General features: G+C 35.4%; 1 protein-coding gene across 2 annotated transcripts in view; it reads left to right on the top strand.

Moving 5' to 3' along the window:
• The window catches only part of CUNH8orf88 (chromosome unknown C8orf88 homolog), a 36546-nt gene that overhangs the window by 5100 nt on the left and 4313 nt on the right, over positions 1 to 27133 (top strand). The window contains exons 2-4 of one of the 2 annotated variants that reach the window (XM_019453426.2): positions 1726 to 1824; positions 3807 to 3880; positions 12671 to 12746. In XM_019453426.2, coding sequence (XP_019308971.1) covers positions 1752 to 1824; positions 3807 to 3880; positions 12671 to 12746 — 223 coding nt within the window. In that variant the 5' untranslated portion in view covers positions 1726 to 1751. Of the gene's footprint in view, positions 1 to 1704; positions 1825 to 3806; positions 3881 to 12670; positions 12747 to 27133 lie in introns of both variants that reach the window. The other variant, XM_019453427.2, reaches the window with a different exon arrangement.

Genomic DNA, 27133 nt, shown 5'->3' with positions numbered 1-27133 from the left:
AATTTAATGGTCAGGTAAAAGATAATTGCGACTAGTGCAGTAAATACCACATTGGAAGAGGGTAGATACAGGGTTGTTTTGTGAGCACATAAGGGTACGAACCTGTTCAGTTCTGGCTGGGTATGGGGTGGAAAATGGTTGGGGAGATTCTTGATTCTTTTTGGCCAGAAGCGTGAACATGGCATGCTATCACTTTCTAGACTCAGGATCTTGGGCAAGATACCTAATTTCTCTAAGCTTTATCTGTAAAATTAGTATTATTAAAAAATAATGAGGCTAACATTTATTGAGCTCTTACTGTGTGCCAGACATTTTGCTAATACTTTATACATATAATTTAGTTTTCACATCAAACCTAGGAGGTAGAGGCTACTGTTTTCCGTAGTTATATAACTAGGTGCTGGAGCCATAATATTAACAACAGGTAGGCTCACCTGAGACCTGAGATTTCACTCTTCATTGTGCCTAACTGATAGAGTTGTTCTGAATCTTAAATAACATAACTTAGGTAAATAGTTCACTCTGCATGACACATGGATGTTGGCCTCTGTTTCTATTATGAGTAATCCAGGAGGTGATGAGGAACTGATGTTTTCTAAGCAGGTGTGTGTATGTAAAGGGATCATAGTTTGGAGAGAAAGAGGTTATATTTACCCATTTGTTCAGCACCTACTTTGGATCCAGTCCAGGTACTGTTAGTTGCCAGGGAAAGGGGGGTGAATGAAAATATTGTTCCTCAGTTACAGAATCTGCTCCTCACTTTTGCCAAGTATGGAAGACAAACAGCCATTATGTAGAGTACAATGTTCTTAATGCCATGATGTGGGCATAATCTCTGTGTCCCAGGAACATAGGGAGACAAGGGAGTTTTTAAATCCCACTGAGTGATCAGGGAGATGAATTCAGAGTTATTGTGGAACCAAAAGAGTAGTGGCGAGAATGAAGAAAATAGATTTGAGAAATAGTTTGGAAGTAGAATGGACAGGAATTAAGAGACTAATGGTGTGGAGACTTTTATTTTAGATCTTATTTAGCCAAAGTTGGTCTGATGGAGTTGGTGAAGACTTTAAGGACTACAGGAGGACGAGCATCTTTGGAGTCAAAGTAATGAATTTGATTTTGGATATGTTGAATTTGAGGTGTCTGTGATAAGATATAAATGGAAATATCTTTAGAAAAATAGAACTGGGATTTAAAAGAGAGGTAGGTGCTATATGTATAAATTAGGGCATGTCTATCACGTAGATAGGTAGTTGAAATCATGAGGAGAGTAGATCAGGTCAACGAAGAAGATCAAAGCCAAATTTGGAAGAATTCCTGAATTTCATTGGAGAAAGGAAGAGGAATAAGCTAAGGAAGTTAGAAGAGGTAGTCAAAGGTATTGGAAACCAAAAGAAAAGTCAGGCAAGTTAAAGGAGTAAAATGTTTTAAAAGAGGGAATGTTCCATCGTGACAGATGCTATAAAGATTGTCACATATTATTTTAAGGGCTTGTGATTTTTTCCACCTTAACTCCTTAACTTATAAGGTGTAGGTATCTTCAAATGAGTGTTGTGGTTTTATATGTGTATATATATATACATATATATATATGTATATATATATACACACACACACACATATATATGTATGTTGTATGTATATGTATTTTATATATATATAAAATTTGTTAAAGCATTTTGATTATCATGTCAAAAAGATCAGATGTCTTTTTCCCTCTTCAAGTATGGAACTTCAAGGTCTTTGTGATAATGGAAACCAAAAAATTGATTGGTAAACCGCTTCAACCAGCAAGACCTGTTCGTCATCTGACTTCTCCCCCTGGTAAGTAATCTCGGGTATACATCTTTAGAGATGAATTGGATAATGGCTAAGTAGTATTTGAAAAGCGAACTCATATATAAAGTGATTGTTTATGGTGGATAGAGAATAATGAAAACGAATGGTCTCCTTTGTTTGAAGAGTTTAAAAGTATTACCAAAGAAAAAGACTCTTACTAGTCTCCCACTGCATAGGCTACCAGACCAGCAAAGGTAGGAAGAAGAATAGGTCTTGCCTGAGAAAAACTTTATGTATTTATTTTCATGTCTCGTTTTCATGGTTAACTGGCTTCTGCTTAAAATGATATTCTCAACCCAAATTGTGCCCGGTGATTATGGTCACTGTAGAGCAAAGCAATCATGAGGGAGAGAGAATTGGCCTTTAAAAAAAAAAATTCCTAACTGCATATAAATGAATGAATGAATGGATGAATTAATTACTGAATACAGGCAAAACAACAGTTACAGGTTAGGGCTATACTTGAGTTGGAACATAACAGTATTATTTTTTGGAAAATCTAAACAAAAATTTCTAAAATTAAAAATTTCTCTTTTGCTCATAAAACTAGGATTTGGGGCAAGTTCTTAAAATACTTTCCTTAATTGGAATATTAACCTTTTAGTTTTTCATTGTTGAAAGAATGACTTCTTTATTCTAACTTAGGGGTGTGTGTGTGTGTATACACATACATGTATGCATTTTTAATTAATTAATTAAATTAAATATTAATATACAAATCTATTTCTCACCATCCTATCAAAATACTCTTTGGTCCATCCTATTAAAATACTCTTTGGTCCATGTGTTCAACTGAGTAACTTGCTATTTAGAAAAAGGAAAAAAAAAATAGCTCTTTTGTTGGGTGCAAAGATGAAGGAGAAAAGCTAGAAATGGCACCAGTTCCTCAATCTTCTGTTTATTCTCCCATCCTTGGTTCTTACAAGGAAGATGGTCTCTACTTTGGTCATGTTTCTTCTGAAGATGGCTGTGTGACTTAAGACAGACAAATGAAATTAAGGAATCTTCTGGACCATAGCTTTGGCAGTGTTGATGCCATGTCCTCTCTCTCTCTCTTTCTTTTAAATGTTTATTTATTTATTTTTAAAAGAGAGCATGAGCACGGGAGGGGCAGAGAGAGAGGGAGACAGAATCCCAAGTAGGCTGCATGCTGTCAGCACAGAGCCTGGCACCGGGCTTGGTCTCATGAACCATGAGATCATGACCTGAGCCGAAATGGAGAGTTGGACGATTAACCCACTCAGCCACCCAGGTGCCCTGATGCATCTCCTTCTGGTGTGCTGAATAAGCAGCTGTTTAGGATCAAGTCTCAGATTTTCTTGTAAAGGGAAGGGTATAAAGCCATTGGCAGCAGCTCCTTCTGTGACCAGCCTTTTCACAGCACCTCTCACTCCCTCATCTGTACAGATGCAGTTTTTTGTTCATCCTTTCCCTCCAAGGCCCTTGTAGGGGCAAAAGGTAGTGGGCTCATCTCTCATTTAATTATATCCTCTTAAGATCCAGAAAGGAGTGGGTTTATTGGGTAGAAAAGTTTAATCAGAAATTAATTTTGATCTTTTTCAATATACTTCTTCTGTACTCCTTAACTAGCTCACATCCCCCCAAAATTGTTTTTAAGATCCAGATAGAATTACTTCCTTTTGCAAAGCTTCTATATCACAAAGCCCTAGTATCTTCTCTGTACCTCTCAGATAACTTGTTTTTATCATAGTAATTGTTTATGAGCTTGTTTCTCAAAACAGACCATGAGCTCTTTTATCTCTGAACTCTTTTCACACTTACATACCCATTCCCTAACATAGTGGGTGACATTTCATAGTGTTTTATAGTGTTGAATGAATGTTTGTTGAGTAGAGGAACCATCAGAAAATATTTCAAAACAGTGCCTAGAATATTTTGGGTACTTAAGGTTTTTAGGTTGTGGTAATGGGTGTTTAATGTAGTTTTCTTCTTTTCTGTCCTAATAGGAGCAGTATTCCCTTTCAACTTTCAAAACGAATATCCGTGCAAAACTCAGTGCTTACAAAGCGGAGTTAGCAGAGTAAGTCCTAGAAATTATAATAAAATGAAGCATTGCAGACTGGAAGGTAACATTTGTTAGATGAGTATTTTATGCCGGGCACCGTGCTGGGTGCTTTATATAGTTTTTTTTTTTAAATTATTTTTGAAATTATTTTTTAAGTTTATATATTTATTTTGAGAGAGAGGGGTGGGGAGGGGCAGAGAGAGAGGGAGAGTCCCAAGCAGGTTCTGCACTGCCAGTGTGGAGCCTGATGTGGGACTCGAACTCACAAATCGTGAGGTCATGACCTGAGCTAAAATCAAGAGTTTCATGTTTAACAGACTGAACTACCTGGGTGCCCCATGCTTTATATACTTTTTGAAATTATATTAAAGAAAATTATACCTGTTGCCCACCATTTCCAAGCCTAAACATTTTGCTATATTTGTTTGTTTTAGAAAATGTTAAAGAAAAAACCTAAATAAGATAATGTTCAAAACCCTCTATATCCCTCCACTATCTCATTTTCTTTTTTTAATTTTATCTTATTTTATTTATTCTCAAGTTAGTTAACATACAGTGTAGTCTTGGCTTTAGGATAGAATCCCACCATTTCATTTTCTTCACACCCTCCTCTTCTCACTCCATGTGTAGGTATGTGAGAATAGTTCTCATTGTGCATTGGAATCTTATTTTCTGCCATCCCCAAGCATTGCATTAAGGGTGTGCCTTGGGACTTGTCCTGGAGATGGGTCCAGAGAGGGGGTAGCTGGCCTGAGAGAGACACAGCCACATGCCAGGGTTCCGAGAGGAAGATGAGCTTGAGCCCCGGCTCTGTCACTTCCCAGCCCCGTGACCTGGCGTGAGTGATTTCTTTCACTTGTCAGAGCCTCAGTTTCCTCACCTGAAAATGGGGCTCCTAGGTTGGTGTAAGGAGGAGGCAGCAGTGAGCTGAGGCTCCCAAAGTTCTGAGCACTGTGTCTGGCATGTAGTAACTGCTCTCTCCATTTGTGCAGCAGTTCTCCTGGCTGTGTCTGTGGACCGTGTCCCCTCCACCATCCCATTGTCTTCTCACCTTCCTTCTCACCTTCTTCCAAATGTTCTCGATTTGTTACTGTTTTCATGAATGTGTTCATACTTTTGCTACAACAAATAGAATTGTTTTAACTGTTTTGTAATTTTATATAAATAGTACTGTACCCACATGTATTTTTGCCATTCTTTTCTCATTTAGGTTTATGTTTTAAACTATCTTTTTGAATAAGTACAATAATCAAAATTGAAAACATGCAAAATGGCATGAATGGAAAATTTCCCTGCAATCGCTCTCCCGTAGTCACTGATTTCCTCTGATCAGAAGTGACCAGTCTACCAGTTTCTTACCTAGATACTTCTAGAAATAGATAATGCATGCATAAGAATAAGTATATTCATAATAAATAGAATATTAGGCAACTTGTAAAATGAACAAAGCAGTTCTATATGTGCTGACATAAAAAAATCTCTTTTTACATACAAATAACTACGTTTATTTTGTTGTTCATTTTCTCTTGATGGGCTTGGCACTTGTTTCTATATTATAGTAAATGCTACAGCGAACATCCCTCCATATATTTTATACATGTTTGAGAGGTTCTCTGCGTTATAAAACTGAAGTAGTAGTAGTATGTTAACAGGTAATCTTTACAAGAAACAGGTGGTATGTTTTCTGAAGTGGTTGTACTTACATTCCCACCAGTAGTATGTGCCGGTTACAGTTGCTTCAGAGCCTACCACTTTTTAGCCATTTTAGGATGTGAGTTTTAGTATCTAAGTATATTTTATTTTATTTTATTTATTTATTTATAATTTACATTCAAGTTAGCATATAGTGCAATAATGATTTCATGAGTAGATTCCAGTGATTCATTCCCTATGTATAACACCCAGTGCTCATCCCAGCAAGTGTCTTCCTTAGTGCCCCTCACCCATTTAGCCCATCCCCCCACCCACAGCCCCTCCAGCAATCCTTTGTTCTCCATATTTAAGAGTCTCATGTTTTGTCCCCCTCCCTGTTTTTATATTATTTTTGCTTCGCTTCCCTTCTGTTCATCTGTTCTGTATCTTAAATTCCACATATGAATGAAGTCATATGATAATTTGTCTTTCTCTGACCGACTTATTTCTCTTAGCATAATACCCTCTAGTTCCATCCACGTTGTTGTAAATGGCAAGATTTCATTCTTTTGACTGCTGAGTAATGCTCCATTGTGTGTGTGTGTGTGTGTGTGTGTGTGTGTGTGTGTGTGTGTATGTATACACACCACATCTTCTTCTTTTTTTTAATGTTTATTCTTGAGAGAGAGACAGAGACAGGGTGTGAGTAGGGGAGGGTCAGAGAGAGAGGGAGACACAGAATCTGAAGCAGGCTCGAGGCTCTGAGCCATCAGCACAGAGCCCAACACGGGGCTTGAACTCACAAACCGTGAGATCACGACCTGAGCTGAAGTTGGATGCTCAACCGACTGAGACACCCAGGCGCCCCCATTCCACATCTTCTTTATCCATTCATCTGTCGATGGACATTTGGGCTCTTTCCATAATTTGGCTATGGTCAATAGCACTGCTATAAACATTGGGGTGTATGTGCCCCTTCAAAACAGTACACTTGTATCCCTTGGATATATACTTAGTAGTGCAATTGCTGGGTCATGGGGTATTTTTAACATTTTTGAGGAACCTCTTGAAGTTTTCCATAGTGGCTGTATCAGTTTGCATTCCACCAGCAGTGCAAAAGAGATCTTCTTTCTCCACATCCTTGCCAACATCTGTTGTTCCCTGACTTATTAATTTTAGCCATTCTGACTGGTATGAGGTAGTATCTCATTGTGGTTTTAATTTGTATTTCCCTGATGATGAGTGATGTTGAGCATCTTTTCATGTGTCGGTTGGCCATCTGGATGTCTTCTTTGGAAGTGTCTATTCATGTCTTTTGCCCATTTCTTCACTGGATTATTTTTTGGGTGTTGAGTTTCATAAGTTCTTTATAGATTCTAGATACTAATCCTTTATCTGATATGTCATTTGCAAATATCTTTTCCCATTCAGTTAGCTGCCTTTTATTTTTGCTGATAGTTTCCTTTGCTGTGCAGAAGCTTTTTATCTTGATGAGGTCCCAATAGTGCATTTTTGCTTTTGTTTCCCTTGCCTCTGTAGACGTGTTGAGTAAGAAGTTGCTGCGGCCAAGGTCAGAGAGGTTTTTGCCTGCTTTCTCCTATAGGATTTTGATGGCTTCCTGTTTAGGTCTTTCATCCATTTTGAATTTATTTTTGTGGTGTAAAAAAAGTGGTCCAGGTTCATTTTTCTGCATGTCGCTGTCCAGTTTTCCTAACACCATTTGCTGAAGAGACTGTCTTTATTCCTTACGATATTCTTTCCTGCTTTTGTCAAAGATTAGTTGGCCATATGTTTGTGGGTCCATTTCTGGGTCCTCTATTCTGTTCTATTGATCTAAGTATCTGTTTTTGTGCCAGCACCATACTGTCTTGATAATTAGAGCTTTGTAATGCATCTTGAAGTCCGGGATTGTGATGCCTCCAACTTTGGTTTTCTTTTTCAAGATTGCTTTGGCTCTTTGGGATCTTTTCTGGTTCCATACAAACTTTAGGATTGTTTGTTCTAGCTCTGTGAAGAATGCTGGTGTCACTTTGACAGGGATTCCATTGAATGTATAAATTGCTTTGGGTAGTATCGACATTTTAAAAATATTTGTTCTTCCCATCCAGGAACATGGAATATTTTTCTATTTTTTGTGTCTCCTTCAATTTCTTTCATAAGCTTTCTGTAGTTTTCAGTGTGTAGCTTTTTCACCATTCCTAGGTATTTTATGGTTTTTTTGGTGCAATTGTAAATGGGATTGGTTCCTTGATTTCTCTTTCTGTTGCTTCATTATTGGTGTATAGAAATGCAACTGATTTCTATGCATTGATTTTATATCCTGAAACTTTGCTGAATTCATGGATCAGTTCTAGCAGTGTTTTGGTGGAATCTTTTGGGTTTTCCATATAGAGTATGATGTCATCTGCAAAGGGTGAAAGTTTGACTTCCTCCTTGCCAGTTTGGATGCGTTTTATTCCTTTGTGTTGTCTGATTGCTGAGGCTAGGACTTCCAATACTATGTTGAATAACAGTGGCGAGAGTGGACATCCCTGACCTTAGGGGAAAAGCTCTGTTTTTCCCCATTGAGGATGATATTAGTGTTGGGTCTTTCATATATATGCCTTTTATCATTTTGAGGTATGATCCTTCTGTCCCTACTTTCTTGAGGGTTTTTATCAATAAAGGATGTTGTATTTTGTCAAATGCTTTCTCTGCATCTATTGAGAGGATCATGTAGTTTTTGTCTTTTTATTGATGTGATGTATCATATTGACTGTTTTGCAGATGTTGAATCAGCCCTGCATCCCAGGTATAAATCCCACTTGGTCATGGTGAATAATTCTTTAATGTATTGTTGGATCTGGTTGGCTAGTATCTTGTTGAGGATTTTTGCATCCTCTAATTATATTTTAAATTTGCATTTTCATAATGATTAATGAGATTGAGCACCTTATCATGAACTTATTTGCCATTTGTATTTTTCTTTTTTTCCTTTTTGGTGAAGTGTCTGTTCAAATATTTTGCATATTTTTAATATTTGGGTTGTTTGTCTTTTCATCAGTGAATTGTAAGAGTGTTGAAAATTAGTATATCATATGTGTGTTGATTTCTAAACTCCCTATTATTTATTGATTTATATGTCTTTTCTCCCCACTTTATTGAGGTATAATTGACATGTAACATTGTGTCAGTTTAAGGTATACAGTGTGATGATGATTTGATACATGCAATATGTTGCAGAATGTTTACCAAAATCAATTTAGTTAACACATCCTTAATTTTACATAATTATTTTGTTGTTATGGTGAGAACATTTAAGACTTATTCTTTTAGCAACTTTCAGTTATACAACACAGTATTGTTAACTATAGTTACACACTGTACATGGGTCTCCCATATGTCCGTCTTTTTGTCAACATCACATTTTACTTATAGACTGACTGCTGTAGCTTTATGATAAGCCTTCATTTCAGATAGTGAAAATTCACTAACTTTATTCTTTTTCAAATTTGTCTCAGCTCTCTAGGTCTTTTGCATTTCCATGTAAGTTTTAAGTGAGCTTGTCAGTATCTACAGAAAGTCTGTTGGAATTTGATTGAGTCTAAAGATGAATTTGAGAAGAATTAACAACTTAACCATGTTGGCATATCTTACCGCTCTGTGTATTTTCTAGCATAAGGATCTTTTCTTCCATAAACGTTCACTTTTCACTAGTTAAGCCACCCTAACTACTGCTAATCCTCCAAGTGTTGTTTAAGCATCACCGCCTATGTAAAACCTTTCCTGACATTTTTAAGTCAAGTTTTATTCTGTTACTCATTCCTTCCATGACACTTTCTGCATATCTTCATTATAGAATTCTCAAATTTTATTGATTTGATTATGTAAGATTGTAAAATTTGTAAGATTATACATGACTTTATTGTAATATGATAATTGAGATAACGAACTAACATAAAATTTTAGTAGATGTAAGTTCTTATATGCTATGAAAGATTTGAAATAATCAGTATATTTGAAATAATCAGTATTTTTAGTTGTTAATATATGCATAAATGATACATTTTTTTCAGATTTCTTGACGTGTGATTTCCAAAAATTGAATATATTTAGGTTATACAACATGATTTTTTTATAAAGGTGTACAACCTGTTTAATGAACGTATACATCTTGATATTATTATAACAAGTTAATTACCACGTTCATCACCTGACATAGTTACCAGTTTTTGTGTGTGTGTGTGTGGTGGGAACAATTAGCAAATTTTAAGCATATAATACAATATTAACAATTATAACCACTATGCTGTATATTAGATCTCCAGAACTTATCTTATAATTGAAAATTTGTATTCTTTGACCAGCATCTCCCCATTTTCTCTGTCCTCCACTCCTGGCAATCACCATTCTATTCTCTAATACTATGAATTTGACTTTTGAAATTTCACATATAAGTGAGATCGTACAATATTTGTCTTTCTGTGTCTGGCTTATTTCACTTAGTATGATGTCCTCTGTATTTCTGTGTCTGGCTTATCTCACTTAGTATAATGTCCTCCAGGTTCATCCATGTTGTCACATATGTCAGGATTTGCTTCTCTTTTTATGGCTGAATAATATCCTATTTATATATTTTTTGCATATCTCTATCACATTTTCCTTACCCATTCCTCTGTTGATGGACTTGTGAATAATGCTATTGTGAATAATGATGCAGTGAACATGGGAATGCATAGTCTTCAAGATTGCGATTTTATTTCCTTTGGGTGTATACCCCGAAGTGGGGATGATGGATCTTATGGCAGTTTTACATTTAATTTTTTGAGGAACTTCCATAATGTTTTCCAAAATCGCTGAACCAGTTTACATTCCCGCCATCATTGTACAAGGATTCCTTTTCGCCCCCAACCCCCATTCTTGCTAGCACTTCTTGTCTTTTTGATAATAGCCTTCCTAACAGGTGTGAGGTGGTATCTCAGTCTAGTTTTGATTTGCATTACCCTCACGATTTAGCAGTGTTAAGCATCTTTTCATGTGCTTCTTGGCCATTTGTGTGTTTTCTTTGGAAAAATGTTTATTCAGGTCTTTTGCCTATTTTTAAATCAGGTTATTATTATTATTATTATTATTATTATTATTATTATTTTGCTGTTGTGTTGTATGAGATCTTTATATATTTTGGATATTAATCCCTTATTGCTAATATGGTTGGCAAATATTTTCTCCCATTCTGTTGGTTGCTGTTTCATTTTGTTGATTGCTGCTTTTGCTGTGCAGAAGCTTTTTAGTTTGATGTAGTCCCACTTAATTTTGCTTTTGTTGCTTGTGCTTTTGATGTCATATCCAAAAAATCATTGCCAAGACCAGTGTCAAGGAACTTTTTCAATATGTTTTCTCCTATGAGTTTTATGGTTTCAGATCTTCTATTTGTTTTTGATCCATTTTGAGGTCATTTTTGTATAGTGTAAGAGTCCAATTTCATTCTTTTGCATGTGGATATCTAATCTTTTCAAGACTTTTAATCTCTACACCAAGGGACTCATGACCCCAAGATCAAGAGTTGCATGCTTTACTGACTGAGCTACCCAGGCGCCCTATTATGTCTTTTTATGTTAGCATTGTAATGTTTTGATTATTATAACTTTGTAATATAGTGTGGAAGTGTGATGCCTCCAGCTTTGTTGTTCTACTCGAGATTACTTTGGCTACTCAGGGTCTTTTGTGGTTCCATATGAATTTTAGAACTGCTTTTCCTATTTCTGTAAAAACTGTTACTGGAATTTTGAAAGGGATTGTACTGAATCTGTAGATCAGTTTAGGTAGTAAGAACTTTTTAACAATAATCTTTCAATCCATGAACACAAGATATCTTTCCATTTATTTGTGTCATCTTTAATTTCTTCAGTGTCTTATAGTTTTCTACATACAAATATTTTACCACCTTGGTTAAATTTATTAGTAAGTATTTTATTCTTTTAGATACTATTTTAAAAATGTTTTTTAATTTTTTTTCAGATTAAAATTTACTTTTAAGTTTGATTTTAGGCTTGCATTTTAGTGTCAGTGAAGTGTGCCTCTGCTGCAATTTTGAAATTTAAAAAACTAATTTTTAAAAAGGACCATAACATTCATATTATAGTTTATTAAATCTAACAGGAACAAAAACCTTGGAGAATGAAAATCTTTGCCATTTTCATATATTTTCTACCTCTACTTAAAAATTTTGTTAAAATTTGATTTTTTTTTCCTGATAACTTATTTTGGTGACTCGTACCGTAGAATTATCTCATTACTTTTCATTTTGTCATAGGGTTAGATAACTTTCTGACTTCGTGGAGTTACCTTGGTAGAATTTGCGAATATTTAAGGAATGGGCTATAACTTGCTACTACAATGACTGATAGAGCAGAGATGTTCATTTTTTAGGATAGATTTTTCCAGAGAAACCTACCTTAATGAATTACCATGGTTCAGAGTATGGCCTACTGTTTGCAAACTGATTTTTGTCAGCAAAAGAGATGATTTTTTTTAATGTTTATTTATTTTTGAGAGAGAGAGAGAGAGAGAGAGCATGAGCTGGGAAGGGGCAGAGACAGAGGGGGACAGAGGACCCAAAGTGGGCTCTGTGCTGAGAGCAGTGAAACTGATTAGGGCTCGAACTCATGAACTGGGAGATTATGACCCGAGCTAAAGTCGGCTGCTCAACCGACTGATCCACCCAGGTGCCCCAAGAGATGATCTATCTTAAGGATAGATTATATATATTGACCCAAGTTTGTGAAACTGATTTATAAAATCATAAAACCCATTATTTTATGAGAAATTTACGGTCTTGTGCTCTGACATTCTCTTATTGGTTCCACTATTATATGCACTAGGGAGATTTACGGGAAGCTAAATTGTAATCGGGGTACTTCTTGGGCCCCATTATACTAAGTGAGCATGGAATCAGAAGAGGAGTTAGTTAAAAATCCTGACAAGTAGTTAAAGATATCTGTGAATATATTTTGAAAGAATTTTTTGCCTTTAATAAGTGTTCTTAGAAGGTTGCTTATCCTTTACGGCCAGAAATAATGTCTTGACTAATACTTTGATTGTTTAGGAAAATAGTTTTGGCTGCTAAAAAAAAAAAAGGTTATATAAAGTTTTTAGGCCATAGTTAAAAGGTATATTTTCTTTTTCTTTCAATAGTGTAAGACGAATGGAATGCAAGCCTTTTCTCAAGGTCATAATGAACCACAGCAACATCAGTCTCCAGTTAAAAAAGGTAAATTTTTACCATAATTCTTAAATTTCATAAGGGAGTCTTAGTATTCATGGTAAGTTAATATTTGCTTAGCTGCAAACCTCATGTGCACAGGAAGTTTCATTATATTTTTTTTGGTTGATTTCTGGCTATAGTAATCATGCTATAGGTTTGACTGCTTTAGGGGAGAGACCATAATAACAAGGCTTATACAAGATAGAAGTTTATATCTGTATCTTTTTTTAAGTATTTTTTATTATTTAAAAAAAATTTTAATGTTTATTTATATTGGAAAGAGAGAGAAAGAGTGTGATCAGGGGAGGAGCAGAGAGAGACAGACAGAGACAGAATCTGAAGCAGGCTCCAGGCTCTGAGTTGTCCTCACAGAGCCCAATGTGGGACTCACACTCAAGAGCCATGAGGTCATGACTTGAGCTGAAGTCAGACACTGACTGGGCCACCCAGGCACCCCTATTTCTGTATCTTCCGTATCAGCTCATAATTGAGCTGGTGTGTTCATTCTGCTCTGATGTAGTTCTACTGGACTCAGTCTCATTGCTTTGCCATCTTTAATGTATGGCTTCTGTCTCATTGCCCAAGATGAATGCCTTGGATCCAGCCATCCCGCTCCTTATCTAGCCATCAGGAAGGAAGGGGAGAGGTAGTTCTCCTTAAAAGAATGACCCATAAAGTAGCATGTATCACTTTACTTGGTATCTCATTGGCCAGTACTTATTCATGCTGTACAAAACAGACTACAAAATGTAATCTTTAGCTGAGTAGCCTGCTAATTCTGTTACTAAAGCAGAAGGGAAGAACTGCTCTTGGGGATAACCAATAGTCTCCCCCACCAGCCACTTTTTATTTAATGAAATAAAAATTATTAATTTAGTCTAAATTTTTGTCAAGTTTTTGTTTAAAAGTTATGAAAATACCCTATTACCTTTTTTATTCTAGTATTTAACTCCATATTTCTAAATAAAATGTTTAAATTGTTTCCAAATTTAAAATTGTTTTGATATTCTGTATTGGCAGCCTATTGTGGAAAATGAGAATTTAATGTCTTCCATGTCACTTCCCTCACTTCTTCACCCTTCTTTCTCCCCTCCCCACCATATAGTCATTTCACAAATTTTAGTGAAAGCACTATCACTCTTTATATTATATGAGTATGTAAATACAGTTGTTTAGCCAAGAGGTGCATATGTCTTGCATACTATCCATCATTTTTTCTTGGAGCTAATGTTTGCATTGTTTTCCTATGTGACTCTTGTTAACTTTTCCCCTTAAATGCTCCAACAATGCTCTTACACTTACCTGTAATATTTTTCTTATGCACAAATATATCAATTAGTATTCTACCCACCCCCCCCCAGCCCAAGGAAACTTTTCCTTCAGAATCCTCCATTATCTTGTTCCAGTATAGACTACTCTTCAGTACTGTTGTCCTAGAATGTACTTTACTATTATCTTGGGACACCCCTTTACAATTCTTTGGTTTCTTTCTTCTTTTTTAATTGAAGTATAATTCACAATTTAAGCCATTTTAAAAGGTATAATTTGGTGGCTTTTAGTACAGTATTATACAACCATTACCACTGTCTAGTTCTAGAACATCTTTATCATCCCAGAAGGAACCTCAAATCCCTTAAGTCGTCATTTTCCATTCTCCCCTTTGCCTAGCCATTGACAAACCCCAATCTACTTTTTGTCTTAATGGAGATATTTATTCTGGGTATCTCATGTAATGGAATTATCTTCTATATGACCTTTAGTGTCTGGTTTCTTTCACTTAATGTAAGGTTCTCAAGGTTCATCCATATGTAGCATGTATCAGTACTTCATTCTTCCTGTTTATGGCTGAACGATATTCTGTTGTATGGATATGCCACATTTTATTTATCTCTTAGTTGATGGACATTTGGGTTGTAAAGTTTTTGGCTATGATGGATAGCTATAAATATTTTTGTACAAGTATTTGAACACCTGTTTTCATTTCTCTTGGATACATACCTGGGAGTAGACTTGCCAGGTCATATGGTAATTCTATGTTTAACTTTTTGAGGAACTGTCAAACTGTTTTCCATAGTGGCTGCACCATTTTACATCCCCACTAACAATGTGTGAGGTTTTCAATTTCCTGACGTCCTTGTTAGGATATTTTTTTTATTATAGTAATTCCAGTGGGTGTGAAGTATCTCATTGTGATTTTGGTCTGCATTTCTCGAATGACTAAGGGTATTGAGTGTCTTTTTCCTGTGCTTGTTGGCCATTTGTGTATTTTCTTTGGAGAAAGGTCTATCCAAGTCCCTTGACCATATTTCAGTTGGATTATTTTGTTGTTGAGTTATAAAAGTTCTGGACACTAGACTCTCATCTGTTTTCTTTCTGCTACTTTCCTTCTTTCCCCCTCCCCTGCCCATGCTCATTTCCCTTGTCCCCCTCCATACACACTCACATACATGTGTATATAAGAAATCTGATATATATATGCATATATATTAGACCCTTATCAGATGTCTGATACTAGGCTTTTACCAGATATATTCATATCAGGTGTATAATTTGCACATATTTTCTACTATACTGAAGTTTCTTTTCATTCTCTTGTTAGTGTTCTTATATGTACAAATTAAAAAAAAAATTGATGAAGTCTGATTTATCTTTTTTATTTTTTTGTTCATGCTTTTGATGTCATATCTAGAAATCATTGCCAAATCTCAGATCATGGAGATTTACCCCTATGAGTTTTATAGTTTTAACTCTTACACTTAGGTCATGATCCATTTTGAGTTAGGTTTTGTATATGGTGTTAAGTATAAGCCCAACTTCATTTTTTTTTTTTTTTTTTGCATTGGCTATCCAGTTGCCTCATCACCGTTTGTTAGACTATTTTTCTCTCCAGTGAATTGTCTTGGCACCTTTGTTGAAAATTATTTGACCATAGGAGTATGTGTTTATTCCTGGGCTTTTAGTTCTGTTTCCTTGATCTATAGATCTATTCTGTCCCAGTACCACACTGTTTTGATTACTATAGCTTTATAGCAAGTTTTGCAACTGGGAAGTGTGAGTCTTCAACTTTGTTCTTTTTCAAGGTTGTTTTGGTTATTTGGGGTTTTTTGCAATTCCATGTGATTTTTAAGATCAGCTTTTCCATTTCTGCAAAAAAGGCTCTTCTTTCAAAAGGAATTTGGTAGCAATGACAATGAATTTGTAGATCACTTGGGGGATTATAACAATATTAAATTTTTCAGTCTATGAACATGGGGTGTATTTCCACTTATTTTAGTCTTTATCAGCGTCTTAGTTTTCAGTGTACAAGTCATGTACCTCTTCGGTTTAATTTATTCCTAATTATTCTTTGTCAAGCTAATGGAATTGGTTTCTTAATTTCCTTTTTTTTTAAGTTTATTTAGAGAGAGAGATGAGAGAGAGGGCAGAGAGAATGCCAAGTAGGCTCCACACTGCCAGTGCAGAGCCCAATATGGGGCTTGAACTCATGAACCGTGAGATCATGACCTGAGCCAAAATCAAGAGTCAGATACCCAACCGATTTAGCCACCCAGGCGCCCCTTTAATTTCCTTTTTTGATTGTTCATTGATAGGGTAGAAAATACAGTTGATTTTGTGTGGGGACATTACTGTCAGCTTACAAAAAATAAAAAGGATGATAAGAAAATACTATAAATAGTTAAGTGTATGCCAGCAAAGCAGATAACCTAGATGCAATAGAAAAATTACTAAAACACAGAAATTACCACAACTTCTTAAGATGATATAGAATATCTGAATAAACATCTAGCAAGTTAGGAGATTGAATTTGTAACAAAAAATATCCTACCAAAGAAAAGTCCAGGACTTAATGGCTCCACTGGTGAATTCCATCAAACATTTAAAGAAGAATTAATACCACTTTCTCAAATTCTTCCAAGAATTGAAGAGGAAGGAACATTTCTCAACTATTCTTTTGGGGCCAGTATTACTCTGATACCAAAGCCAGACAAAGACATCATGTGAAAAGAAAACTACAGATCAATATCCCTTAGAATATAGGCACAAAATACTAACAAACCAAATCCAGCAGCAAAGAAAAAAGATTATATACCATGGCCATGTGGGATTAATCCCAAGAATCCAAGAGTAGTTCAGCATGTGAAAATCAATTTGTGTAATAGACCACATTAACAGAATGCAGGGACAAAAAAAAAAAAAATACATCACCATCTCAGCTGATGCAGAAAAAGCATTTGACAAAATCCAATGCCCTTTCTTAATAAACACTCTTAGCAAGCAAGAAGTAAAAGGGAATTTCCCCAACATAATAAAGGGTGTATATCAAAAACCCATAGCTAACATCGTAATTAGTAGTGAAAGACTGCAAGTTTTCCCCCACTAAGATCAAGAACAAGGCAAGGATACCCACTTTCACCACTTAAATTCAACATTATACTGCAAGTTCTAACCAGAGCAGTTAGTTAAGAAAAAGAAATAAAAGACATTCAAATTGGAAGGGACAAAGTAATGTTATCTCTATTCACAGGTGATACAACCTTATACGTACAAAATCCTAAATCCATAGTATAGTAAATGTAAAAAATTATTAGCTAATAAATGGATTCAGCAAAGTTGCAGGTTACAAAATCTTTGTTATTCATGATTTTAGTAATTTGAGTCCTTTTTCTAGTTGACCTTTGTCATTTTGATCTTTTCAAATAATCAACTTTTGGTTTATTGATTATTACTTTTCTATCTCTATTTCATTTATCTTTGATCTTTATTATTTCATTCTGCTAGCTTTTTATTAGTCTGCTCTTTTTCTAGAAGTTCTTAATATTTGATGTTAGGTATTTGAGTTGTTCTTTTTAATTTTTATTTATTTATTTTTAAAGTTTACTTATTTTGAGAGAGTGCAAGCCGGGGAGGGACAGAGAGGGAGAGAGAGAATCCCAAGCAGGCTCTGCGCTGATAGCATGGGTAGCACCTGACATGGGGCTCAGTCCCACGAACTGTGAGATCGTGACCTGAGCCGAAACCACGACTCAGTGCTTAACTGACTGAGCCACCAAGGTCCACTTGAGCTGTTCTTTTTTAAAGTAGGTATTTGTAGTTATAACTTTTGCTCTGAGCGCTGCTTTTGCTGTATCTTTTAAAGTTGTGTCTTTGTTTTCTTTTGTCTCTATATTTTCTCAGTATTCTTTGATCCATTGGTTTGAAAGTATGCTTCTAATTTCTACGAATTTATGCATTTTCCAGTTTTACTTCTGTTACTGATTTCTAGGTTCATTGCATTATGGTCAGAGAGGATATTTTGTATGATACCGTTGTTTTTTAAATTAAGACTTACTCTGTAGCCTAAGGTGGTTCATCCTGGAGAAAGTTTCATGTGTACTTCAGAAGAATGTATATTCTGGTGTTTTTGAGTGAAGTATTCTGTATATGCTTGTTAGGTTTAGTTGGCTTATAATGTTGTTCATGCCCGCCATTTATTTCCTTGTTGATCTTCTGTCTAGTTGTCGGTTCATTATTGAGAGTGGGGTTTTGGAGTCTCCAGTTGTTGTTATTAAATTCTGTGTTCCTCCAATTTGGTCTGTTTTTTTCTTCTGTTGTTAAGTACTATATAATTGTTATCACTTTAATGAATTGACATATGTATGTACACATATGTATATATGATGTTACCTATTTATCTATTATAACAATTTTTGTCTGTTTTCATCTGTTATTAATATACCCATTCCAGCTATCTTTTGGTTATTGTCTGCATCAAATATCTTTTTCATTCATTCACTTTCAGCTTATTTTTGTAATTGAATCTAAAGTGAGTATGTGTAGACAGCATATGATTGGGTCCTATTTTTAATCCATTTTGCCAATCCACACCTTTTAATTGGAGTGTTTATTACTGACAGTTAATTGTAATTACTAATAAGGAAGGACTGACTCCACCCATTTTGCTATTTCTATAACTTTATATCCTTTTTGTTTTTCATTTCCTCCGTTAATATTCTCTTTATTGTTTAATAGATTCTACTGTATCGTTTTTATTTCTTTTTCATTTCCCTTACTATATATTTTTTTAAGTGTATTTATTTTGAGAGAGAGAGAGATACACACACATGCCTGAGTGGGGGAGGGACAAAGAGAGAGGAGAGAGAGAATCCTAGTCAGGCTCTGCACTGTAAGCATGGAGCTCTGTGCAGGGCTTGAACCCATGACCATGAGATCATGACCTAAGGTGAAATCGAGAGTCAGAAGCTCAACCGACTGAGCCATGCAAACACCCCATCCCTTACTGTATATTTTGAGGTTATTTTCCTAGTGGTTGCACTGGGAAATAACTTTAATTTACACAATCTAGTTTGAATTAATATCCATTTAGTTTCAATATTATAAAAAAATTTTGCTCCTATAGTTTCATTCCACCTTTACATTGCCATTGTCACAAATTCCATCTTTACATGTTGTGGAATCTATCAACCTAGATACAGAATTCTGAATTTTTATCTATTTTTCTTTCAAATCACATAGAAATAAAGGGGAGTTACATCCAGAAATTCATTGCTACTAGTTTTTAACTTACCAATGTAGTTAGGTTTACTAGTGTTTACTTCTCAATGTGGGTTCCAGTTACTTTGTACTTTTTTATTTCAGCTTAAAAGATTCCCTTTAGCATTTTTTCTAAGGCAAGTTTACAAACAATGAAATTTCAGTTTTTGCTTATCTAGGACTGTCTTAGGTTCTTTTCATTTCTAAAGGTAGTTTTGCTGGTTGTAGATATTTTTGGTTGAGAGTTTTTTGTTTTCAGTACTTTGTCTTCCCACTGCCTTCTGGTCCCTGTGATTTCTGATGAGAAATCAGTGTTTTTATCCAATTGAGAATCCCTTATAAGTGACAAACTGCTACTCTTACTGACCTCAAGATTGTCTTATAACAGTTTACTTGTAATGGCATCTCGGTGTGAATCTCTTTGAGCATATTCAGTTTGTAGTCCATTGAGCTTCTTGATTGTGTCAGTGTGTGTATTTCATCAGATTTGGGAAGTTTTCTCTTATTATTTTTTCAAGCATTCTTTTTGCTCTTTCTCTTCCTGTGGCTCCCGTTATGCATTTGTTGCTATTCTAGCTGTGGTCACACAGATCTCTTAGGCTCTGTTCATTTTTCTTCATTCTTTTTTCTTTATACTCCTCACACTGGGTAATGTCAATTGACTTATCTTTAGATTTGCGGATTCTTTCTCTGCCTGCTCGTATCTGCTGTTGAACCATTCTAATGGATTTTTCACTTTGGTTATTGTACTTTTTTCTTCAGAATTTGTTTGGTTCCTCTTTATGGTTTTGATTTCTTTATTGATATTTTCTGCTTGGCAAGACATTGTCTCAAGATTTCCTTTAGTTCTTCAAGCAGGTTTAAGGTAGTTTATTTAAAGTCTTTCTCTAGTAAGTCCAATATCTGCATCCTCAGAGAAAGTTTCTATTTCTTTTTTTTTTTTCTTTTCCTACGTAGGGGGCCATACTTTCTTAATTCTTAGCATGCATTGTACTTGAAAACTGAGTATTTTGAATATAATGTGTTAACTCTGGAAATCAGATTTTCTCCCTTTTTTAAGGTCTGTTGTTGCTGCTTGTCATTTTTGTTGTTTGTCTGGTGACGTTTCTGAACTGACATTGTAAAGTCTGTGTTTTTCACATGTGGCCACTCACGTCTCTGTTCTGATATCTTCATGGTCAGCTGATGATTGAGCAAAGAATTCCTTCAATACCTAGAACCAAAAAAACAGAAAAGGAAAAAAAAAACCCCTCTCCCAAATCTTTGCATATGGTTTGCTTCTATATATGTGTTGGGGTCTGCTTTCAGTACTCAGTTTGGCATTTTACAGCTCTTCCTTTGACTTTACTTGTTTCCGAAGAACCTGAAGGTTAGCCAGAGGTGACACCTTAGGACATTCTCAAGCCTTTCTGAGCATGAACCTAGCCTTTAGCATGCATGTAGTCTTCTAGATTCCTGGGAACATTTGAGTCTTTCAGTGGCCTTATTCCCAAAAGCATCTTTTTCCCTAGTTTTCTTCCCAAGCTTTCTGAGTTTTCCTATTGTTTGCTTTAATTGTTATCCCTTGTCCCAGGTGGAATTGGCTAATATATTTCCCTATAAATGTTTTGTCAAATGGATTCAGATAGCAGTCTCCTCCCTGGGATAGTTTTTAGTTGAGATATAACTAGGCAAGTCTTTTGAGATGATTCTTTAGGGAGTCACCAGACGGGTAAAAATGAACAACCACAGTTCTCTGAGAATATGGTTTGCACTGTTCTCTCCAGTCCTGGGAGCCTGTGTCAGGAAAGACAGCATTTGTTTTCAAGGCCACTGCCAAGCTGGATTAGGGGAGATGCTTGAGAGCAAGCTAAAATGCCACAAAACTCTTTACCAAATTTAGCTGTTTTTTCTTCACTAAGCATCCCTCTGGTTTTGTAAGCTTTTGATTCCAGAATTCAGAAAAAAGTTGGTTCTGGAAGTTTTTTGACAGTTTATTTGTTGCTTTGGTGGAAGAATAGACTTCTAGGGTTTCTTTCTTGGTCCCTTTGGCTGACATTACTCTCTTCTGTTTCCTGATCCCTTTGTTTTCTTCTTTTTTGATTTACTTCCTCATTTTGCTCAAGTTCATTTTCCAGGAGCTTCAAAAAAAGGGTATTAGTTTGGTAAATTCTTTGAATTTATGTATTTGAAAATGTACTAATTACATGCTTGACTGATAGTTTGGCTAGATAGAATGAATTTCTAAAGGTTATGCTAAGCGAAGAAGCCAGACACAAAATATTGGACATTGTATGATTCCATTTATATACAGTTTCTAGAAAAGGCAAATCCATAAAAAGGAAGTAATTGCTTAGATGGGATGGGATTGAGAATGGGGAGTGACTACAAATGGGAGTGAGGTCTAATATTATATATTAGAATATAAGTATTATAAAAATAGATTGTGACAATGGTTTCCCAACTCTGTAAGTATACCAAAAGTCATTCAATTGTATACTCAAAATGAAGGGCAGAGAGAGAGGGAGACAACACAGGCTCCGTGCTGACAGAGTGGAGTCCCACATGGGGCTCAGACCCACAAACCATGAGATCATCACCTGAGCCAACACCAAGAATCACAAACTTAACTGATTGAGCCACCCAGGTGCCCCTGGAAAGCATAACCAATGTTCCTATGAACATTCTTGTAAAAGTCTTTGGGTAGACATGTTTTCATTTCTCATGGGTAGAAGTGGGATTACTGGGTCATATGGTAAATGTGTGCCTAACTTCATGACAAATTTGTTTCAGGTGACTATCGCCAGCAATAGCTACAAATTCTAGTTGCTTTTCGTCCTTGCCAACACTTGGTGTTGACAGTTCATCTGATTTTTAGTTTTTGCAATTCTGAGAGGTCCTGATTTCCAAATTACTACAAACCTGGCAGTTTCACTACTGGTTCTCTACCAAAGAGAAATGAAAAATATGTCCAACAGAAGCTGGTAGTATACCCCCATTTTATTCAAGTTGGCAAATGTTGGCTTAAAGTTATTCATTGTATTCTCTTATTTCCTGTTTAACATCTGTACAATCTGTGGTAACCACCCCTTTTTGATCCTTGGCATTTGTTTTTTTGTGTTCTTTTCTGCATCAATTAATCTATCTTGATATTTGTCAAATTTGTTTCTCTTTTTTCAAAGAACCAGCTTTTGGCATTTTAATTACATATATTGTTTTCTGTTTTGGTGATGTCTCCTTAAGAAATTCTTAAGTATAAGGAAGAAATTTCTGGGGCTTCTGGGTGGCTCAGTCTTGGGTAAGCGTCCAACTTTGGCTCAGGTCATGATCTCACCGTTCTTCAGTTCGAGTCCCGCGTCGGGCTCTGAGCTGACAGCTTAGAGCCTGGAGCCTGCTTCAGATTCTGTGTCTCCCTTTCTCTCTGCTCCTCCCCCACTCATGCTCTGTCTCTCTCTCTCTCTCTCTCAAAACTGAATAAAAGTTAAAAAAAAATTAAAAAAAAATGAAAGAAATTTCTTGTACTTTGTTATTATTTTCTAGCATTTTAAAGTAGATTGTTAGGTCATTTGTTGTAGATGTTTTCTTATAAGAATTTATAAATTTCTCTTGGACCACTGCTTTAGCTGAATTTGTTTAGCACAAATTTTGACATGTTATATTGCCATTCACCTTAAAATATTTTTTAATTTCCTTATTTCATCTTTGACTTGTGAATTAAAGTATGTTGTTTAATTCTAAGATATTTGAAGTTTTCCTGGATTTCTTATTATAGATTTCTTAACTTTATCGGAGTCTGTATGATTTCAAGTCTCTTAAATTTATATTTTTTTGCATTTTTTATTGGAGTACAATTGGAATACAAATTCAAAATTTGTATATTGGAAAATGACCATCTCAATAAGTCTAGTTAACATTTGTCACCATACATAGTTGCAAATTTTTATTTCCTCATGTTGAGAACTTTACGTTGTATTCTCTGCAACTTTCAAATGTGCAATACAGTATCGTTAACTATAGTCACCATGCTGCACATTACATCCCCATGACTTATTTATTTTATAACTGGAAATTTATACCTTTTGACCCCCTTTCCCTACTTTATCCACTCTTCACCTTTTCTGGCAACCACCAATCTGCTCTGTGACCTCAGATTTTTTTTTTCTAATTCCACATATAAGTGAGGTTGTGCGGTATTGTCTTTCTCTATCAGACTTATTTCACTTTGCTTAATACCCTCTAAGATCATTCATGTTGTCACAAATGACAAGATTTCATTCTTTTTTATGATTAACATTCCATTGTGTATGTATATGTATCTCTTTATACATTATCAGTAGACAGGATGCTTCCATATTTTGGTTATTGTAAATAACGCTGCAGTGAACATAGGGGTATATATATATTTTTGAATTAGTGTATTTGTTTTCTTTGGGTAAATACTCAGAAGTGGAATTGCTGGATTTTTTATTTCCATTTTTAAGTTTTTGAGGAAACTTCAATACTGTGTTTCATAGTGGCTATACCAATTTACATTTCCACCAACAGTGCATGAGTTCCCTTTTCTCCACATCTTTGTCAGTGTTTGTTATTTCTTGTCTTTTTGATACTAGCAATTTTGACTGGTATGAAGTGATAGCTAATTGTGGTTTTGATTTGCATTTCTCTGATATTTAAATGTTGAGCATATATTCATGGGTCTGTCATCTGTATGCTTATTTTTTTGGGAAAAATGTCTATTCAGCTTCTCTGCCCATTTTTTAATTGGATTTTTTGGTGTTGAGTTGTTGAGTTCTTTATATATTTTAGATGTTAACCATTATCAAATGTATCATTTGCACATATCTTCTCCCATTCAGTAGGTTGACTTTTCATTTTGTTGACTGTTTCTTTTGCCTTTCAAAAGCTTTTTAATTTGATATAGTCCCAATTATTTTTGCTTTTTTCTCTCCTAAGAGACAGATCCAAAAAAATATTGCTAAGACTGAGGTCCAAGGGATTACTGCCTTAATATTTTATTTTAGGAGTTTTATGGTTTTAAGTCTTACTTTTAGCTCTTTAATCCATTTTATTTTTGTGTGTTGTATAAAAAAGTGGTCCAGTTTCATTCTTTTGTATAGATTATCATAGATTAATTGACCATATAAGTGAGGGTTTATTTCTGGGTTCCCACTTCTGTTTCATTGATATTTCTTTTGTGCCAGTACCATAATGTTTTGATCACTATAGCTTTGTAGTATAGTTTGAAATTGGAGTGTGATAACTCCAGCTTTGTTCTTCCTCAAGATAGATTTGGCTGCTCATGGTCTTTTTTGGTTCCATACACGTTTTAGGATTTTTGTTGTTGTTGTTGTTGTTGTTCCATTTCTGTGAAAAATGCCATTAGTATTTTTTTATGCTTATTTTTGAGAGAGAGAGAGAGAGAGAGAGGCAGGCAGAGAGAGAGGGAGACAGAATCTGAAGCAGGCTCCAGGTTCTGAGCTGTCAGCACAGAGCCTGATGTGGGGCTTGAACTCACAGACTGCAAAATCATGATCTGAGCTGAAGTCGGACGCTTAACCAACCCAGCCACCCAGGTGCCCCAATGCCATTAGTATTTTGATAGGGATTGCATTAAATCTGTAAGTTGCATTGGGTAATATGAAAATTTTAGCAATATCAGATCTTCCAGCCCATGAGCATGGGATATCTTTCCACTTACTTGTGTCATCTTCAGTTTCTTTTATGAGTGTCTTACAGTTTTTATTTTTTTATTTTATTTAATTTTTTAATTTTTTTTTTTTTTGAGAGAGACAGAGCATGAGCGGATGGGGGAGGGGCAGAGAGAGAAGGAGACACAGATCTGAAATAAGCTCCAAGCTGTTAGCACAGAGCCTGATGTAGGGCTCAAACCCATGAACTGAGAGATCATGACCGGAGCCGAAGTCGGATGCTCAACCGACTGAGTCACCCAGGTGCCCCGAGTGTTTTACAGTTTTTAGAGTGTAGGTTTTTCACCTCCTTGACTAAATTTATTCCTAGGTATTTTATTTTTCTGATGCAGTTGTAAATGGGATATTTTCTTAATTTCTCTTTCTGATAATTTGTAATTCGTGTGTAGAAATGTAATAGATTCCTGATTTTTAATTTTGTATCCTGCACCTGACCGAATTCACTTAGTCTGATAGGTTTTTCATGGAGTCTTTAGTGTTGTCCATATATAGTACCATGTAATCTGCAAATAGTGACAGTTTTAACTTCTTTCTTACCAGTTTGGATGCCTTCTATTTCTTTTTCTTGTCTGATTGCTGTGGCTAGGACTTCTAGTACTATGTTGAATAAAAATGACAAGAGTGGGCATCCTTGTCTGGTTCCTGATCTTAGAGAAAAAGCTTTCAGGTTTAACCATTGGATATGATTTTACCTGTGGGTTCATGATACATGGATTTTATTATGTTGAAGTATGTTTCCTCTGTACCCACCACTATGATCTTTTTAATGTATTGTTGAACTTTGTTCACTAATATTTTGTTGAGGATTTTTGCATCTGTTTATCAAGGCTTGAATTTTTTTGTGGCATCCTTTTCTCGTTTTGTATCAGGGTAATGCTAGTCTCATGAGTTTAGAAGAATTCCCTCCTCTTCTGTTTCTTGGAAAAGTTTCAGAAGGATTGGCATTAATTCCTTGAATGTTTGCTAGAATTTATCAGTGATGTCATCTGGTCCTAGATTTTTATTTGATGGGAGGTTTTTAATTGTTGGTAACAGTCTCCTTGCTAATAATTTGTTCAGATTTTCTCTTCTTCATGATTCAGTTCTGAGAGATTATATATTTCTAGGAACTTACCCATTTCTTACAGGTTGTCAAATTTGTTTGATGTATAATTGTTAATAGAAGTCTCTTTGTATGTAATTTTTTGTATGTCTGGTATTATTTTTGTAATGTCTCATTATTTGTGATTTTGAGTCCTCTTTTTTCGAGCCCCTTAACTTTATTGAGACTTGTTTTATAGCCCAGAACATGGTCTATTTGAAAATAATTTGTAGGGGCGCCTGGGTGGCTCAGTCGGTTAAGCGTCCGACTTCAGCTCAGGTCATGATCTCGTGGTTTGTGAGTTCGAGCCCCGCGTCGGGCTCTGGGTTGATGGCTCAGAGCCTGGAGCCTGCTTCCGATTCTGTGTCTCCCTCTCTCTCTGCCCCTCCCCCGTTCATGCTCTGTCTCTCTCTGTCTCAAAAATAAATAAACGTTTAAAAAAAAAATTTAACAAAAAAAAAAAAATAATTTGTATTTTTCAGTTGTTGATGTAGTTTCTATAACTGTTAAATTAAGATGTTGATATTGTGCAGATCTAAGTGTTTTCTAATTTTTGTCCAGTTCTATAAACTGCTGAATAGGTAGTTTTATATTATCTTATGTTTTTGTGGAATTGTCTATTTCTTTTATTTCCTTCCATGTATTTTGAAACTTTGTCATTAGACACAACGTATCAGTAATTATCTCTTTAGTTGATACATAAAATAGCCACTCCAGCCTTCTTATTCCTATTTTTTGCATGGTATATCTTTTTATATCCATTTACTTTCAACCTATCTGTATATATCTTGCAGGCAGCATATAATAATAGGGTTTTCTTTTTTTAATCCATTTGGTCAATTTATGGCCTTTAATTGCAGTGTTTAACCTAAGAGTTAGCAAACTGTGTCCCTCAGTTCAAATCCTTGTTTAGGAAATTACATTTCATTGGAACACAGCCACATGCTTTATTTTCTGGGCTGCTTTTGCATTATAAGACTGAGTAGTTGTGACAGAGACTGTATGTTCCAAAACTCTCAAATATTTACTGTCAGGTCTTTTATAAAAAAAAGTTTGTTGACTCCTGATTTAGACCATTAACATTTAAGGTGATG

This window comes from Panthera pardus, unplaced genomic scaffold (genome assembly GCF_024362965.1).
Source record: "Panthera pardus isolate Hobbes unplaced genomic scaffold, ASM2436296v1 HiC_scaffold_7, whole genome shotgun sequence".
In the NCBI taxonomy this organism is placed as follows: Eukaryota; Metazoa; Chordata; class Mammalia; order Carnivora; family Felidae; genus Panthera; species Panthera pardus.
Note: the sequence above shows the minus strand (reverse complement) of the source record. Positions and strands in the feature narration are given on the sequence as shown.